At 40.3% G+C, this 20008-nt stretch overlaps 1 protein-coding gene across 1 annotated transcript in view; it reads right to left on the bottom strand.

The window, feature by feature from the left end:
* LOC308217293 (vasoactive intestinal polypeptide receptor) overlaps positions 1 to 20008 on the bottom strand; it is a gene marked incomplete at its 3' end in the record, with an annotated part of 108995 nt that overhangs the window by 27348 nt on the left and 61639 nt on the right. The window contains exons 4-6 of the mRNA XM_080610283.1: positions 10280 to 10383; positions 6001 to 6101; positions 4106 to 4238 (exon numbers count right to left, since the gene is read on the bottom strand). Of these exons, the coding sequence (XP_080466409.1) occupies positions 4106 to 4238; positions 6001 to 6101; positions 10280 to 10383 (338 nt within the window). The remainder of the gene's footprint in view (positions 1 to 4105; positions 4239 to 6000; positions 6102 to 10279; positions 10384 to 20008) is intronic.

Here is a 20008-nt window from a genome sequence, read left to right as displayed (position 1 = left end):
AAACCCATGCCTTCTCAATTTAGAGACAAGGATCTTGTGCGGGACAGTGCCAAATGCCTTGCACAAGTCCAGGTAGGTTGCGTCAGTTGCTTTTCCCTTATCCACCAACTCCGTGGCCCCATCATAGAAGGCCACCAAGTTGTCAGGCATGATTTGCCCTCATTGAAGCTGTGTTGCCTGTCAGCAACCACCCCCTTATTGTCTGTGTCTCTTAGCATAGTTTCCAGGAGGATCTGCTCCACAATCTTGCTGGGCACCAAGGTTGAGACTGACTGGCCTGTAGTTCCCTAGGTCTTTCTTTTTTTCTTTTTTAAAAATAGAGGCTCCAGCCAGCAGGAATGTCACTGGACTACCCCTTAATTGAACAATTGAAGTGTTCAGTTCAATCTTTCTACCAGTTTTGCTGTTTTGGGTATTGTGTTTCACAGCATGTTCTCCAGGGAGAGAAGGGAAGGGGAAGACAAAGTGTGGGAATTCCAAGACAGAAGAAGGTCACTAGGCCTATTAAACTAATGTGAAAAACTAAAACTTGTAAGGAGGTCCCTTGCATCTGGCAATGAAAAAACAAAACAGAAGAATGGCAGCAAATACCTGCTGGAAAGTGGCACAGTTTTTCATGCAGTATATTAATTGCTGGATGCAGCAAAGCCATGGATAGCAAGTTTTCCATTAGAAATGACTGACTGCTGAGACAGAATATATTCTGAATGAATCAAAATTAATAGTTATTGAAGAAGTTTGAGTGGGTGATTTCACAGACCCCTTCCCATTTCTACATCTGAGAGCTTAAAGCCCAGATTGGCTAACACACTTTAGTATATGCCTATTTTTAAGCAATTTAAGACAACAGAATTACTCAGTTACACATAATTACAAACATACTGTATGACTGAATGCATGAGAGAGAAAGTCGTTTTGGTCTATTAATGACTATTGGTACCTAGGGCAATATGCTGTGTGTATATGTGGCCAGACTCCTCTGCTGTTTCTACCTCTCTAGCATATTCAAGGTCAATGCAGTTCTTTGTTTTCCACTGGAAAACCCCACAGTGGGTTTTTAGAGGGCCAGCCTTCTCTGAAGGTCAGTTTACATGCTTCTACATGAGCCAAGGGATCCCCATTTTGCCTAAGAACAAGCCTGGTTGATTTGGGCAGTTGGGAAGAAGAGAAAGTACAAGGGACATGTGTAAAGGTACTGCTGCTGAGGTTTTCTGGTGCAGGACAAAAAGCCTGGAAAACTTTGTGCAGGTCCTGCAATCAATGATCATTTAAGCTACATTTAGTTATGAAAAAAAGCCTTACTTGCCAACTCAGTGCTTCTGCGCCATGAAAACAGGCTGATTATTTCACCCGTGCAGCACGACTTTTCTTTTCACTAAGAGTGGGTTTATCAAGGGACAAGGACCAGGGAATGTAAGGAGGCTACAGGTGCCACACATCACTCTGTAAACATCATCAAGAGCATGGTGCGCATTCTGTTTCACATGATGGTTCAGTGCTGCCCATCACATGTATTTTGGTTGCATTATCCCTGAAATGCTTACTGCCACATTCTCAGGCTCTGTGGTCCATAGTAATGCCCAACAAATATCATTTTTTAGTGTTCATGTTGAACTCAATGGTAATCAGAACTATTTGAATTTAAAATGGCATAGAATTAACACTGGAACTGAGCTTTCACACACTAGGTAAAATGAAGTGAAAATGCAAAGCCTATGAAGAACTTTTTTTTTTTAATTACATATACACCTATATGTAGTGGAGTTCCCACTTGATTGGAGTACTGACACATTTGTTGATGGAGAGCTTAAAATATTTTTGTGACTGGTGCATGAAACATAATTTTAAGTCTTACTACTGCAACAGGTAATGCCAAATTCAGAAATTTGTCCCTTCACCAGGAAGGCTGGGAGAGACCTCTGTCCATTTATAGCCCTGAATCTGTGCCAGAACAGATTGCCTTTATCCTTTTGTTCCTTAAAGGAACTAAGTGCAGTACTTTCTCTTCTAATAGAACATTATTATAGCTTTGGTTGTGACCTTTTCTAAAGCAGCATAGCAGTGAAAGCATTCAGTAAATTGAATTGCTTGTTCAAATCTCTCCTCAGACTGAACGAGCTCAAGGCCATACCTACCTGTTATACACAAAATCTTCAATAAATTGTGTATTAGGCCCTGGGTATATGAACTAGTACCCAGGTCTCCCAAGTTAAAACTTTATCCTGCAAGTCAAAAGCATAAAACATCCAATTATTTAACCTAACCCAAGCCAACCTAACCCAACCAAACCCACGTAAACACAAGGGATTTTGTAGCTATTTCCGCAACAGATGAATATTAGGAGAGGCATTTTGACTGCATTTCATGTAGCTTTTTTTTCCTCTGTGACCTAGAAGGTTCTCCAAAATGTTGGGTCAACGTGAGTGCAGATTTTGCAAAGGGTACACTCAGCATAGTGCAGAAGAGACAATTCGTTCCACATAGTTTTATAACCCTTGTGTATCATCCAGCCATTCACCCTGTGTTGGCATTTAACATGAAAATCCTCTGACAGGGAGAAACTCACACAATGGTGGTAGCCATGGGTCTGCCAGAAAGCACACTGGCTTCCGGGAGCTGTGGGTTCTGAAGGCCAAAGTCCTGTGTTTATACACAGAAGTGTTTCTGGATGGACGGTTGAAGCAAATGTTTCTCACACAGCTTTTTTGCAGTCGTGCCTCAGTCACAACCCAGTGGAAACTCTTGCAGGGGTGAGAGGTTAGTTCAAACTCCATAGCTCATTGGGTTCTTGGCTTCTCTGCCCATTAGCATTGGCAGTTATCTGTGGCAGCAAACACCAGGCAATTGATTATTCCCATTTATATTCCATTCTAACTATTCACGGACCTTCACAATAAAACTGCAATAAAAGCAAACTATTGCTAAAGAATACAGATCCCAGTGAGCCACAGAGGGCAGGAGGGGCAGGAACCTGCAACAGAAATGCATCATGCTGCAGATATTCTCAGGGAAAAGCTGGGAGCAGTTGATATCAAGTGAGAGGTGCTCAAGCAGAAAGGTCATGTAACAGCAGGGATGAGATTCAGGGTAAGGGCACAGAAAAGCCAGAAGGCAAGGAAGAAATTGGATGAAAGAGAAAAGTGAATCTTTATCTGGTGCTGCATGACATAAAAAATCAGGTCCAGAAGGGATCTGCTGGACTGCTGTGCTGTGATGACTTCTGATCACATCTCTTTATATTGATGACTTCAACTTCCTGCCTGAACTTATTCATGACCAGTGTCCCCTTGCGTCAATACGGCCTTTAGATAAACAGCTCTTCTCCCTCCTTAATGTTTGCTCCACCTGATAACAGTGAGTTTGAAAGTGGAAAACATATCCCAACTGCTTTATTCCCCTCATTTTTCATTCGAGTTTGGAAATCTCATAGTTGCAGACAGCTGCTGTGGGATGCAGATCCAAGTGAAAAATAGACAGTGATGTCTACATATAGGCTTCCTGCCTAAACTCCTGCAGAGATATGGTGACTGCAATCAGTGGAGCCCAGAGAGCCATTCAAATGCAGGTGCTCCCTTCAAAGTGAGGTGAAGCACTCTCCAGACTCCAGTGAATATATTAATTAGAGCTTGACTGACTACGGTTGCACTTTACACACATAGCTCACGTATAGGTATTCACCCCATAGATGCCTAAAGTATCTGGATTTGATTCTCATCCTCACTGAAGGGAAAGGTTTTACTGAATCCCAAAACACAGGACTGAAAGTCTCCTTTGATCAGCATGTCCAAGAAATTAGCATGGGACTGGGAGATGGACACAGGACTGACAGGAGTTCCAAAATCTTTTAGAGCCCTAGTTGTGGGTTTGACCTCAGAAGACCAGATGCCTATAAACTTTTAACCCTGCTAATTTATTTTATGCCTTTTCCACACACATTAAACTGCAGCAGTAACATTTTTGTTTCTTTCAAATGAGGAAAAAAACCCAACAACCCATGAGATCTTCCCAAAGTACTGTCTCACACACATTTGCAAGGTAATTTTTGGTGCATTGTTTCGGAGGGCAACCGAATAAGGTAGAAACTTCAATGTGCATGGTTACTTACTGAACTCACAAAGCAGTGTTCAGATTCTCCACTTTCAAATAGGATGACATCTTTTATGAAAACTGCGATGGCTCTCATTATAAAGGACATGAAGAGGTGCATATGAATATAATTCCGAGTACAGTGTAGCTTTCTGTTGGGAAGACATGAAATAACATTTCTGAATAGCAAGGCTTCTCAAAAGCATTATTTATTTCTTTATGTTTCTTCTGCCAAGCCATCAACTTACAATTAAACATTAGAAACCCTGAGACAGACTATGTTCTGATGTAAATCACTGCAAATCCATTTAAGCCTTTTTAAATCCACAAAACATGTGGCAATCCATATATCTGCAGCAGTGTTGCTGCTTTTCCAATTCTCAGAAAAAAAGGTCAAAATACAGAATGATAGAAAACAGGTCCGTCACACTGCTCTCCACTGGAAAAAGAAATGTTTTTGACTGAGCAAACTGTGCTCATGATACAGGTCTGTTTTCTACAGAATGTCTATACTGTAATAATTCTTTTCAAAGTGAAATGTTTCTTCAGGAATAGAAATAAAATCTTAGCAGCTGCTACCAAAATTAACACATATTACAGGCTTTCTGGTGCAATACAAAATATATTTTTATTTAAAAATGACTCATTATTAATGATATTGAGGGCATCACCACTGGTTTTCTGTCCCTTGCCCACTAATATTTTGAAGATTAATTCTGATCAAGTAGGTCTTTTTTTCAAGCGAGACTTTGTATCAGCTTAAGTGAAAGGCCTAATACTCTGGAAATAGGTAATTTGTACAGTCATCAGAACCATAACAGACCTCACTCAGCAACATGATCAAATTACCACCTCTTAATGAGTCACTGTGCATTGACAGAGTTTATGCTGTTAATCTCTGACAATGGCAAGATAATGTGACCGAGGTGAGTCCTCTGTGCTTGCAGGCGAAGGCAAGTCAAATTACGCTGTTTCCAACAAATGGAAAGTGTGAACCCAACAGTTTCACCAGCTTGGATGGCGCCTTGTATCTTGTCGAGATGAGACAATTTGCCTGTGTGTCTGATTCACGCTTCCCTTGGAGGAGGAGTGGCGAGAGTGCATGAGCTGAGAAATGCAAATATCTTGAAGGTTAAAGCCAATCTTCATATAAGTGTGAGAATAACCCCAGAACATGTGTTATCTGGGGGCGATGTCTGACCAGACTGTTATAAATTGGAAAACCATATAACGCATTTCAGGGAAGCCACTGGAAAGTGACATGAGGAGATGGAATCACATCTAGAAGTTTCTTCTGGCTCATGGAGGTCTACTTTTTGCTGTTTTCCCTGTACATAAACAACATTATAATAGGAGATTATCTTATGTATATCTTCTTCTTTGGAGGCATTCAAATTTAGATGCCTGAATTTATTATAAACAATAAAGACTGAGGATTAATTCATTCAATGGCTCTGGATATCTACGTCTTGCCATAGAGCTGTAGCAGGAAACATTTCTGAAATAAACTTTAGGAGGTCATTTTAGGGTATGATCACCTGCATCATTTTTAATACCTACTTTAGTAGAAATGCATTATTCCATAGTATCCATATATACCATACTGACTAGGTCTCTGTGAGCTGTAATGATTATGTGATAATGGTCTCTAACACAGAGATCCATCACGTAACATTAGTGAGATGAATCCGTCCATAATAGTTGGATTGGGGTTTTAACTCTCACACAAAGGCCACAAGCAGCATGCCACAAAACTGAGGTACCAAAAGACTGAGGAACGTTTCTCCCTTGCCCAGCTGAGATTTAAAAGAAGTCCTTTTCATCCATCTGTCATACTCACAGCCTGTAACTTAAAGAGCCACTACGTCCTGTGAATCATCCCCTTACATATGCCTTTTTTGCTCATAGTCTTACCTGAAGAGACATAAAATGATCATAGCAGCTGTGAGAGCAATGAGCGATAAGGTATGTCCAATGGTGTATCCAGTCTTGACAGTGCCATAGAATGCCGTTTGCTAATGTGAAGGAAAGAAACAAAACATGTCTTTCAAAGAGCTGCCAACATGTACTCCTAAATACACCATCACTGTGCTTTTATTACCTTTCTTGGTGAGACAAGGAAATAATCCTACTACAACTCCTTCACCCTTTAAAATCACATTCAATAAAGTGCATGACTCAAATACCATAGGTGTGAATATGAAGAACGAGTCCAGTTGCAGTAGAACTTGGATCGCTCCAAGACCAGGTTAAAATTTATGCAGGGAAAAATTTATGCAGGAAGGAATCTGATTTGACACTTGCAGAAACAGCTACATGGTTATAACCTTGTGGAACAAAAACGACCAATGTTCACTTAAACAGCACAGTGACACATTAGCTCTGAGGTGGTGAGTATGATGAACTTCAATCTTGTTAAGGAAATTTGAAGACAGGACAGGTCTGGAAATTGGTTTGCTTTTGTGGAAGCTAGACATTGTGTTTTGGCAAGTCAAAGCTTAAAATTTTCTCAATGAAATCACAGGTATGTTAATTCATAAATATATATTAAATTGGAAATTAGTTTATGGCTTTTCTCTTTTGAAAGCACATAGAGGGCATCTCTGAGCATGGGGCACCACAAGACTTAAATGCAATGGGGAATCCTGGTCTAAATAAAATGTGTAAGTAAGGCAACAAAACTCCAGCTCTCCTAAGGCTCTCCAGCAACACTCTGAATCAATGTGTTTCAGTTTTCAGCTTAAAAAAAGGGCAAAAGATCAGTTAGTGTTTGTTTTTATGAGTTTTTATGAGATAAGTTTTCATGAGATTCTAGCTCAGTTTGTGGAAAATCTTATTTTTCCAGGCCTTGATATACCCTCCTCTGCCCTCCTTGTCACTATTTTCTATGAAAAATCCAAACTAAAGAACTGCAAAGAGAGTTTAAACAGAAAATCTAAGACCAACCTTGTTTGGGGAAATATTCTTTAATAACAGGGAGGGCTGACATTTTTATATGCTATTTTCATAGGCCTTGACAAGTAGTAGATACTTTACAGAACCAATGAGGCTGAGTAGTAATCCTCTAGCATTTGCACAGCCACCTTGGCGGGGTGTTAAGACAGAGCTTTCAGAGAGTGCAAAGGCTACACTGGTCACACCTCTGTTGCTTCTTAGACCACAGGTATCAAAGATGGTTAAAAGCACAGTGTCTTTACAACCCCGTTCCATGAATCCACATCACTAACAGCTTTAGGTCAGTTACTGAACACAGAATTCATAGCAAGGGTTTCATGTCATTTTATCTACCTGATCTTGCCCATATGATGCTAGGAGGCTGCCATGGTGATGGAGTCAGCCAGAACGGTATGGTCACACCTATGTCTTGTTTATATGCACTGCATAGAGAGACTTGCACTACAGAAAGGAACAGTGGAGGTTCCACCTTTCTACCCCACTGTCTTGCACATTCCACTCAAAGCTAACTACATATAGTCTTGTTTCCAGTCTTCTTTGAGTTTGGGATCCCAAAGGCAGCTGAGATTTTTCCAATAAAATCAATCAACTTCATGCTGATTTTGTCTGTTTCCCCTTATTTAGTTTCCTCCTTGATCCACAGCAGAAGTGTTCCAGGAAAGACCTGGCCAGCAGGACAGAGCTTGTGGTAGGAGACTGAGTTTGAAGAAGAGGTTGTCCCACACTGTATTTAGGGAAGCAGTGGAATGGGGAAAAGGAAACTAAGAGATGCTGGTAGTGGGGTGGTAGATGGAAACTCTCCAGTGTCAACACAGGTATAGGCCTTTTGCTTCTTTTGAGTTATTCACAGAAGCAAGTTATGCACAGCAAGATCTTGGTATTTTTTAACAAGAAACTCCCTGATTTTTATTTTACAATGACCAACCTTTCCTGTGTACAGAGAGATGGCTCTGCCTTCAGCTTTAATGTAGCATGTGGGGTCATCTCTGTTCTGAAAACAGCAAATACTGACATCTCAGTCTTCATTTGTACTTACTAATGATAATCACTTCCTATTCCACAGGTATCAAAGCAGAGAATTCGATTCAAGATCAAGAATGGAACTGGAATTTGAGTTCAGGTTACTTAAATATTCTTCCTAGAAAAAAGAGGGATCTAGAGAAGTGAAGGAAATGCATACCAGGATGACTGGGTTCAAACTGTGGACCTAAACTGATTTACAGAATTAAATTAGGCAAATTTCTCTCTGACTTTTAAAAGCCACTGCTTAATACAATTAGTTAGGGTACATGTTAAACTGAGATGAGCTGAGAATTAGCTTCCTTGGTTGTCTTGGTTCCTTGTTCAGTAATCTCTACATTTGTGCCTTGGCAACTGAGATTACAATGCGAAACATTTACATTTTTAAGAGAAAAAGAAAAGAAATATTGATATCAAGTCTTTCAGCAGCCGTGTACCCAAACATGTTTTTGGTTCATATCACCTAGCCTAAAGTCATCTGGGCTTCTTCTATAAAGTAAACGCAAAGAGGTCCCTTTGGAGAGGAATTTGGGGTGAATTGACCTCTGGAGGTGTCTATTTTCTTCATCATCTTCAGACAGAGCCCATGGGGACATGTGGGGTGCCCCTACTTTGGCTGGATGGAGGCACACAAGGCACAAGCTGTGCATCATGTCTGACAGCGGAACAGCAAAACACTTGCTAATACATGGGTATTAAAGGTCAGGTTGGAGAAGGAATCACTGCAAAGACTGTAAGTGCACTACCTCGATGGTTACATCATCTCCTTCTTAGGGACTGCCAGAATTCACAGCTAAAAATTCCTACACGCAGCCTTTATTTATTTTTCATATTTTTCTTGTTGTTTCTGACTTGAAACCAGTAGGTGTTAAGAGTGCATGAAGTGTTTTCAGCATGGAAGGTTGTCAGTCTGTTCTGGACTTCATGTCCCACACAGCCTGGTGTTCTCTTTTTTTCTATCCCCTTTATTTCTTCCTCCCTAAACAGACAGCCAATTCAACAACAACAAAAATCTATTCCTCTTCACAGCCTAGTACTGCTTGTTCACCCCCCTCAGCCACCTTTCACACAAATTTAGATATAAACAGCATGACAAAACAGTGGAAATCAAAAGAAAATAATTAAGAAAGAATTAAAAGAACACAATACACGTTCTCCTGGTAACGCGGCGCTCTGGCAATGCTGCAACCCATTGGGTCGCCGAAGCATGTCCCAAGAATTCCCAAATCCCCTTTGCAGCTGGAACAAAAGCCAGAGCTCTTGATGGAGGACCTTCCAGAGCAGAGCTGTAACAACGGCTTTGGTAACATGCAAGTAGTGCCACACAACTTGATCTGAGAAAAGGGACACTTGAGGATGTGAAGTGGTGGCTGACCTGTAAGGCAGACTAAGGCTCTCCTCAGTAAAGCCCTGAAATTCTTTGTGCAAGTTTCCCTTTGCTATTTTCTGTATTCTTTCACTATTAAGGCTAGCTGAGTTCTATTCAGATTCTCCATTAACTCTTTGAGTGCCTTGATAATGTGTAACTGTACACAAAGACCTACCACCATGTATATTTATTTCATATTGAGATTCTTATGTCAAACGTTCAGAAACACTAACATGTCTTACAACAAAAGAAAGGAAGGACATATTCAGCCTGGAGAAAAGAAGGCTCTGGGAAATCTCAGAGTAGCCTTCCCCATGGCAGGGGTTGGAACTAGATGATCTTTAAGGTTCCTTCCAACCCAAACCATTCTATGATGCAATGATTTCCTTACAAAATTCAGTAACATTGCATGAAAATATGTGTGTTCCTTACAGTTTTCTACATCTTTAGCTGGCTGAGATCAGCAGAGCAGTTGTGTGGCAAGTTGTGTGCTTTAGCGCTTTTTAGGCTTATATTGGCCTAGAAATACTGGAATCACTGTATCTACTTAAGGATAAATATAAATGTGGAGGGTTTGTTTCAAACATGGAAAATCCAGCACCTGAAATTATGTGTGGGTATCACAAAGACGCTGGTCTGATCTCGGGTATTGATTTCCTGTCACCACTCTGGAAATCAATGGGAGGATCATCTCTTTGACCAGATCTCTGCTTCCCGAGATCCTCAAGAGTATATTTCCTTCTTGAGAAATCAGAGTAGGAATGAAAAAAAATTGGGCATAGGAAGATCATGTGATTCTGATATCAATCTATGGTAAATCTTGATGTCTACCCATCTAGGTTTACAAACCTCTTCCCCTGGAGTGCTGTTGGAATCATATCCACAAGCTACGGCATATGGCGCAGGGTACACATCCGTCCAGCCCTGGTTTGTACAATTCCTGGTCACGTTTCCTGGCAGAAAAGGGAAAAAAATGATTTAAAAAGAAATGTTAAGCTTGCTATTCAACAAATATCTGCCTTTTGTTGATTCAAATGCCAGAGGCCATTTCTTGTAACACTTAGAACAAAATTCTCATACTTTTTCTCTGTTATGAAGTGTTTACATTACACAGAACACATAAATGGGAGGGACTCATTGGGTTGTAAAGTTCAAACCTCAAAAACAAGTACATTTTAATACTGAGGTGCCTAAAAAAAAAAAAAAAAATCTCTTCTAATGGTTCTATAATGCCAGTTTTACTCAGACCTTTGGTTGTTGGCATTCCACCTGGATTGTTTGAGAATGTGACTGTCACTGCCTTTGTTCCTGGAAAAATTTTCTCTAAACAGAGCAGTGAATTATTTATGCATTTCACTTCACGTGTGAGAAGCCAAGACAGGGATAGATAAAGTGCTCATTTTATAAATAAGATCAGAGCTCTGGGGACTGACCATGAATACAATCCTCAAAACCCAGACCCTGCCTACAAGATGAGCCCTGACTGAATGTGATTCCTGGGAAATCTACTGCACCGAGCCAAACACTTCAAAATTTGGCTGTGAGGGAAGAAAAACCAGACACCTACAACCTGTATTACCTGTTTTAACATGTATAGTCAAAGGCAGGAAGATTTCCTTGACTCTTAAGCAAGTTGAGTGCCTAGGGCTTCCAACTGGCTAAAAAGAGCCTTAATTAACATAAGGATGTCCCTCTCCTTCAGCCAGAACTCTCAAAACTGTGAAGTTCACATTCCTCTCTGGTACTCTGCACATCCTGGTCCATCTGGGATTATAAGGAGACTGTTCAGTGCAAAGCATCTCTTACTCCTTAAGACATCTCTGCTTCCTGTACTAGCTAGACCTCAAACCCGCATCGGCTATGGGCTGTACAGACATTAAGCAAAAGAAGGAGAAATTAACAATCTGATCAGCACAGGCCTTACCCTAAAAGGTCTGTAGTCTAAAAGGCCAACATCAATATTTGTCAGACAGAAATAACAAAGAAGCAATACATTGCACACTGCAAATTCCCCCAGCACCCACTCTGACCAGCGGTCTCTATCCTGTCTATTTCATGCACATCACTTGACTGTGGCATTCCTTTGGTGTCATTTATCAAACAAAACTGCCTGCCATCTCCCACTGGAAAGCTGGTACAACAAGCCAGAATGAACAAGCAGTAGTCAAAACTCGGTTCTGAGATGAAGAATTACATCAGTGAAACTCAAGAGCTTTGTAAACATTTCTAACAATAAGATTCTTTGCACAAGAACAATAAAACTTCTGCAAACAGGAGCAAATCAATTATGCGGCTATGAGTCATGAAAATGTTCAAGCATCACCTCCAGAAATTTCTGACAATTGAGTCATTAGAACATCTTCCTAAGCATAGACTTGTTTCACACTGAAATCAGCAGCAGCCTATCCCCTGGCTTAATTCACTTCTTCAATACCTGTGATAAGTAAACTTTAACACTACACTTGCCCCTGTAATTTGTCTTTACAACAGATCGAATCTCCACAAATGCTCTGATGCCTTTGTTCATTTTAACAGCTGCTCCAAGAGAAGTTAACTTTAGCACAGTTTGGTGGGTTGTTGTTCCCCAGGCTTTCTCTGCATGGTCATTGTTTGCATTTCTTTTTACCAGGGTTCCTATCGGGATCATAAGAGATCTTGTGCAAACAAATCACGGACATGACTGTTCAATACGTTGTTTTCTCTTTTTTTTTTTTTTTTTTTTGTTTGTCTGTTTTTTTAGGTTGTTATGCAATTTCTGTTATTTCTTTTCATAACAATGGATTCCATTATCTGAACTTTTCTGCTTCCTATTTCCTGCTCAAAACTCCTCCTCTCTGTTTGACGATGCTTTTAGCTTTCATAGTGGTTTTGATTCTTTGCTGCTTATTCTCAGTGAACTAAGAGGTGCTTATTTCAACTTAATTTTCTCCTATGTCTTCTTTTTAAGTGCACTTCCTCACAATTGTTTGATTGTTTTGCAATTCTCACTGCTCTCAATGCTACTTTCAAAAGTTGTCTTAATGCTTTAGCAGATGTGGAAACTAAGGTAGAGGGAATCACAATGATACATCATCACTGGGATGAAAAAAATAGTAATGAAATGTCCCAGATTTTAGGGAAAATCACTTCCCAGAGACTTTTTTCTACCACCCTTTGATGCTCATGTCACTTTTTGATGCACAAATTCACAAACATGGTGTGATACAACACACCTTTGTAATAACTCTCATATTCTGCACTAGATGTCTGGGAGGTGCAAAAAGTACAAGGTTAGAAGATACATATTTTACCACACCGTAATTATGGCTCAAGTGATGGATAATGTCTCCCCTCAGAGCAAACAACTACTACCTAGCAGCCTACTTTCTATACTGAAAATGAACATAAAATCTGGAAAAGAGCCTCACAAGCTTAGTTCTTACTCTGAGGTTTACAGGCAGCAAGCTTCAGACTTAAGTATTAAACTGAGATTTTTATATTACAAGGTAAATTCCCAGCTCTGCCACAGACCTCCAGTGAACATGCAGCCAGTTCTTATGATCTCCCTGGGTCTCAGATTCCGTACCAATAGTAGGACTTACTGGGACATGTAGTAAAATCTGATCTGTCAATGGGAAGGCAAAGTGTAAAAGCACCAAAAGTTTTACATGCTGTTTTCCTGAACCATCTGCCATTAACTGTGTTTCTCAATGCACTAATGCACTAATGAAATACACTGAATCTGCAAAACTGAACAGACAGGGCTCCTGGACTCGGAAATGGTATCTCCAGCCTTTGACAGTTCAAGATGTTTCCAAAACTTTCTCATTTCCAATCAAACTGAAGCTATATCTTACTAAACTGTATTCCTGGAGAATTAATGAGAAAGAAGACCAAAGGTTTATAACTCTGTAACACATAATTAGCAATGCACAGTGGAGGAGATGATGCACTGAGGACATGAAAGCATCCTACTGCCAGTAGGTTTGTGCTCCAGGCTCTTCTCTGCTTTGTAGAAAAAGGAGGTTCAAGTCCCAGTGTCTTTTTAATGGGGTTGGTATTAGTTAAAAGCCAAGAAATAATCTGTCTTTTGTGGGGTTTGTATTTCATTTTGATTAGAAAATCTACAACTTCTCTGATCACCCAAACAGGTGCGTCTACTAAAAGCCAAATCCATTCAGATGAGATGAGGCCTCCCATTTAGAAAAAAAACAAGCCTACAGAAAGTTTCAACTGAAAAAGCCACAACTAACTCTCATTTACAAAAACAATAATCTCATAACATGTCTTACTAGAACCCACCTTACAGTTTTCATAGAATCACAGGATGTCTGAGGTTGGAAGAGACCTTTGAAGGTCATCTGGTCAAACCCCCCTGCTAAAGCAACCAACCTTGATCTGGCTGCTCAGAAGCATGTCCGGATGCCTTTTGGATATCTATGGAAATCTCCAAGGAAGGAGAATGTACAGCCTGTTCCAGTGCTTGGTCACGCTCACAATAGAAAAGCGTTTCCTTATGTTCAAATGGATCCCCCCATGTTTCAGTTTGGTCATGGTTAGAAAATGCAAAGCGGTTAGAAAATGCAAAGCAGTTAGAAAGTGCAAGCGGGTTTCATTCCTTCAGGCATTCATTTATGAATGGGAGCCTTGTGTGTAACACAAGTCCTCTTCTGGGTGCTGTCAGGGACACAGATCAAGTCCCTGGTTCTCATTTCAGGCATGCACAACCTCTACAGAAGCAAGAGGCATTCGGTCCCATGAGGACGGGATATTGCCTGTGAGGTGCTGCTACTGATGCTGCAAAGAAGAGGTAAGGCAACTAGGCTAAACTGTTTTCATTGTAATGTAAATTAAGTGAAATCTATCCACACCTCCCAAAGGTGTAAATCATGCGTGCTGGGAGATATCCTGGCTTGGCAGATGCACAATAATTCCTAAGGTGCAGTAACTCAATTGTTTATCTGAATCTTGAGCAAAGCTTTGCAAGGGAGACAATTAGAAGGATCTCAGCATCCCACAGCTCTTTCACTGCTGTCTTGTCTACTTGTAGATATCAGGACAAAGGAGTTTAAAAAAGAAGTTTTGAAGGGAACGAGGTGATGACCTTTTCATATGGCTCCCTGCTAGGTAGGAGGGGATGTGTGTGTAAAAGGAGCAAAATAACAATGCAGAAATGGGGGGGGGGGGGGGGAAGTTAGCTCTTTAGAGGCAGCAAATATAATGTGCAGAGGTAATCCTTATGTAAGCTAAAGCCTTATGTAGCTACTGATGGAGAACCAGGATGGGAAACTATAGCAGTCAGCTTTCCAAAAGAATGCTGTGGTATAAAAGCCACTGCTTACAGAAGGGAATTACAAGTGTAAATATAAGGCTAGGCCTTTCGCTCATTTATATCTGTGTTTATGACAGTCAATACATAAAATACTATTGAGAGGCAAGGGGTGAAGCCACAGGCCTGAATAACCAGTTCTGGTGAAGTTTTACTGCAACAGTGCCTTAAAGGCTCATGTGTAGCGTGACGGGCCATAACTGTTCAATCAAATCACGGTATTTCTTGGTACTGCCTGAGACAAGAGCTCTGCTGTTTTGCAGATGTACTGACCAAGGAAGTGCACATGGGTCAAGCCCCAGTGAAATCGGCAGGGTCTCTCCTAAGCTCAACACTATCTGGTCTGCAGCTCACTAAACATTACCCAACTGCAAAGTTAAGCAGACAAGATGGGCCATCCAAGCCAATGTAAATTGCAGTTGATATAATATATATATGTATTCATAAAAAAACACAGCTCTTCGTCATGTTCTACCTCTGCCTGTTTTCCTTGAAAATCTGCTTGCAATGTGTTGTGGTAATTAATGATCATGTACATGAAGCACGAGGAGAGATTGCACTTCCTCCATAAACTTTTCCGTCTTTCTACTATCATGTCTGCTGTTAGACAGGAGTTCACCATCTGGCCCGGCAGCCACTCTTGGTTTAAGCAAATGCTTCACAAAGCCCTCTCTAATTTCCTAATCCTCATGGTTTGATGGCAGACCTATTATGGAAACAGAATTGATAGTTGTAACCAATTATCCGAATGCTCTCATTTAGCCTTCTGATTAGCTTGTGTGGTTGTGTAAAATCTGGTACATGGCTCACACCTATCCTAGGCAGCTTTCTCTTACTTGCAGGGTGATTCAGAAGCTCCCTGCTCTGGGTAGCAATGACAGAGGGAGGGAAATTCCTCTTGATGACAACAAGCAGGACTGGCTAAACTCTGAGACAAGTTTTGGTTAAAATCACCCACGCTTCTTTTTAGCATTAAAAAAAGCCCCAGTAAAATAAAATAAAACAAAATCTAACACCCGTAAACTCATGATGGAAATGTCAGAGTATTCCTGGTTTTAATTCAGGTTTTGGATATTCAGGTTTTACTAATTGTTTTAATTTGATTTCTTTTTAAGAAAGAAGCATTCTCCTCTTCCTATCCCAAATCACTCTTGACTTTTTTTAGTTGGATTGACAAATAACAGTGGATTGACAGTACTGATACTGATCAAGGACATGAAGGACTTTTTTTTGGTCTTTTTTCCCAGTTGGGTGAAGATCTGTAGAATCTTCCTAGGAAGCAGAGCAGGTTAAGCAGCTAAATTCTTTTATGGCTTTACATCTTGCATATCCTGGTGATTGTGGAATATCTTATCTCTCTCAAATGGAGGCTGCATAAAAGCTAGTGTTCCCCTGAGTTTATCTTATTCCTATAGTCTGAATTTTTCTTACCTCTTTTTAATAATTCTCATAACTCTTCACATTTATGAGTTTCATTTGTACCTTCCAATACCTTTTCAGTCCTATGATTTCTTTATACGTTGCATGAAAACATACCTCCAAATGCTTATTTTAGATCTGCTGATGGACAATTTCATTGAGCACCCCTCCTCTCGTACGTTATGAAACAATCATTCCCCACCTACTTTCTCCACCATGTTCATGGCTGTATTTACCTCTGACTTACACCCTTTCAAATAATGTTTTTAACAGATGAAAGAGCATTAATCCAACAACTCTAATTGTAGCTACAGTAGTCTGTCCATACCTTTACCCATACATTGTTCCAATGACACTGGCCTTGCTTTCCTTTGGACGTGAACCTCTCACTATCACCTGACAGACCTCAGCTGCAGCTTCCACGAGGTCTTCTGGCCTTGACCTTGGTCCCTCTGCTGCCCACAGAAAAAGCCCATGGGGTTGACACCAAGTCTTCTTTCTCTGCCTCCAGGTTCCTCATAGTCCTATACAAGGAGTCTAACACTGCTCTACAGTGATTATTTATTTTCATCACTGTTTCTGAGGAAAAATGGAGAGATGTTCTGCAGCAAATCACTACACACACAATTTGTTAATTGGGATAGATTTTTTGATACAGGAACAAACACATGCAAAACTTCAAATTCAATTTCCAGATTTATAAATGTATTTTGGAATGATGTGGAAGAGATACGAATCAAAATGACTTTGCAGATTGGGTTATACCAACTAGTAAAGGGCCTGGTAGAGGAATGACATGATTTATTCATGGCACAGCAGGAGAGAAGTGACGAGTTAGTGGAACTAAGACAAAAACATTTTCTTTATGGAAGGCATTTGATCTGGGTAGGATTTAAACACTGAATAAATGCAGACAGATAACTGTTCTCCAAACAATTAGTTGCCTATGTCCAGCTCTTAAGATTTTTCTCTTTGTTAATTTCTTTTTGCTTCTCATCTTTTTCAAATACACACTTCAGACTCAGAAACATGTCTGAAAGTCATGTCACAAGTGAGGTTTAGTTCTTTGATCTTACTGGAAGAAAACCTCTTATTGGCTTTTAATAGAAGCCTGAATTAATACAAACACATTTAAGGTCAGTCATTGCTAAGGCGTGTTTGCTTTTGTCTCTCTCTCACTTCTTTTGCTCTTTTTTGTAATAGCTTCTGAAGGAGAGGGGAAGGTCTGCTCTGAGTGGCAATCTGTCCTACTTCTCTGTCATAATATTCCATGGCTAGAGACTGATTTTATTTGTCTTTTCCCCAAGCAGAAGCTATCAAAGCAATAGCAGTTCTTATCATTTACTCTTCTTGAGATGCTGCTGAGATCACTGGAACATCTCTAGTTCCAATTTTATTATTGATCTGTCCTACTGTTGCTAGGAATACCTGAGACTTTCAGACAGCTACAGCTTGGACTAAAGTAGATGACGAAGTAGATCTGGGAGAAGCTTGTGGGGTAAGCCATGACAAGGTATTTTCCAAATTTGCTTTATCTGCCTAAGTCATGATTTCACAAGGTATCATTCTTTTAGTACAATTTCTACTTAACGTTTCAGGCTATTTTAAATTATCAGTATTTTATACTTTAATGCCATAGTACAACCTTTGGCATTGTGTCAGCAAGTCACAAGACAGACAAAGCCTTCAGTTTCTTCATTTGTTCTTTTTCACATTACTTGGCCTGCATTTGTTACTGCCACATCTCCAGGTCCCTGAAGCTTACTGCACCCTGTATTTTGGGCTCTCCTAATTGCACCAGTGGAACTACCTGCAAAGGGCTTTTAAACCACTTGCTTCAGTGAGGGGCTCACCCTCATGTTATTTCATAGGGAGCTCTTCTCTTTGCTCTGTGCAGTTGTGTAGAGTTGTGTGTATGTGTGCCAGAACACAAAGGGGTAAGGAGCAGTGATAGTTGGGTATTGCTTCAGCCTGAACCGTTAGGACCTGTATGTTAACAGTAAATGACATTAATCCATAGAATCACAAAATGGTTTGGGTTGGGAGGGACCTTAAAGACCATCTGGTTTCAACCCTCTGACATGGGCAGGGACACCTCCCACTGGACCAGGTTGCTCCAAGCCCCATCTAACCTGGCCTTGAACACTGCCAGGGATGGGGCAGCCACAGCTTCTCTGGGCAACCTGTGCCAGTGCCTCACCACCATCATAGACTTGTTTACTTCTGTCCTAATGAAGTTGGGTAATGCTATAAAAGATTAGTTAATCTCTTTCAAAGTGAAAGTATGGAGTGAGGGTGTAATTTCCAAATGAATCAGAAAAACACCCAAAAATCCAAAGAGACGACAGAATTAGACCTTTGCTGTCCATTGAACTGAATTGGTCAGAGACCAGGAATGATACAAGCCACATTTTGTGTGTAAGAGCTCACAAGATCTGAGATGTACATAGGGTCAAATGGTAGTTAAAAAAACTTTGGGCACAATATCAAAAAAGAGAATGACAAAAGACAATGAAAAAGCTTTTGGTTTGTATTTGTTGGATTGAAATATGCCACAGACAAAAAGGTACGTTCTAAATTCAAATGAAAAAGCTATCAGATGGGAAAGTATGAATGTGAAAATTTAAAATGGTAAGAGGACATGAAAGAATAAAACCAAAAAAGATTCAATCTTCATGATAGATTACTATTCAAAACATCCACATTAACACAGTAAGACATGATTTCTCAGGTTAGTCTTTGCACTCTGCTTATGCAGAAAAGAGCTTGTTTAATAACTTTGGGTCAGATTCTAAGGCAAATGCTGGCATAAACTTCAGTTACTTTGGTTTTAAAACCCCCAGAAAAATTGGTTTCCAAGTTCTTTAGATAGAAGACAATATTTGCATACAACTTGGAATTTTTAAACACACAAGTGATTTAGATACATCTGAAAATTTTATTTATGTGTCTGTGCATGAGCAGATTTGGTCTACCTATAGCTGCAATCCTGAGGGTCTGTTCTAAGTAACTCCATAGACTTCCCCCAGTGAAGAGTGGGGAAATTGCAGCCTGATTCAAACCCCAGAGAAACACCTCCGGGCCATATGGGATGTGCCTTTCTGGGTAAACAGGCAGGAGAACACCCATATATCTGGCTAGATTTAATGTTGAGCTTTCATACAGCTAACATTAGGTGATACTGAGCCTCATTACCTGCACCATGTAGAAAGGAAGGAGTGAAGCTGAAATCAGTAGAAAACCCATCTTGAGCAACACATGGTCTTGTCTGAATTCAGAAGTTTATAAATCCCTTGACCAGATCGAATCACCTTTCTGATGCAGCCTAGACCTTTTAGATCCCAACTGCCAGGGAAAAGCTTGCTGTTTTCATGAATCAATGCTGATAAATATCCCTGTCGTTTCCAAATTCTTGTTTAAGATTGCAAACCTAACCAGTGTTTGCACAAATATGTACCTTAGAGGTGACACACAGTAAACCAGCAATTTTTCTAGTTTGTGTTAGCCACGGGGGTCTGGTTACATGACTCTCATCCCACCCTAATCCTTGCCTGAAGAATTGCACAAAACCTTCTGAACGAGCACCATGGAAATCAGCTTATCAAACTCTGAGCGCATGTAAAAGCTGTCAACAATAAGCACAGTTTCACGCTTGTTCTAAGACTCCAGGTAGCCAGTAAAAACATTGCTTCCATGGATATACAAAGCCAGATATGACTTGGAGTATTTGCTTCTCAGCATGTAGGATTTCAGACAGCTAAACAGGACAAAGAGCAGCAGCTTGAAGCCAGGAAATATCCTGAGCCAGATAGACAGCATTCTTAGCAACAATATTCAAAGGAGGGGCCATA

This window comes from Psittacula echo (assembly GCF_963264785.1).
Source record: "Psittacula echo genome assembly, chromosome: 2".
In the NCBI taxonomy this organism is placed as follows: Eukaryota; Metazoa; Chordata; class Aves; order Psittaciformes; family Psittacidae; genus Psittacula; species Psittacula echo.
Note: the sequence above shows the minus strand (reverse complement) of the source record. Positions and strands in the feature narration are given on the sequence as shown.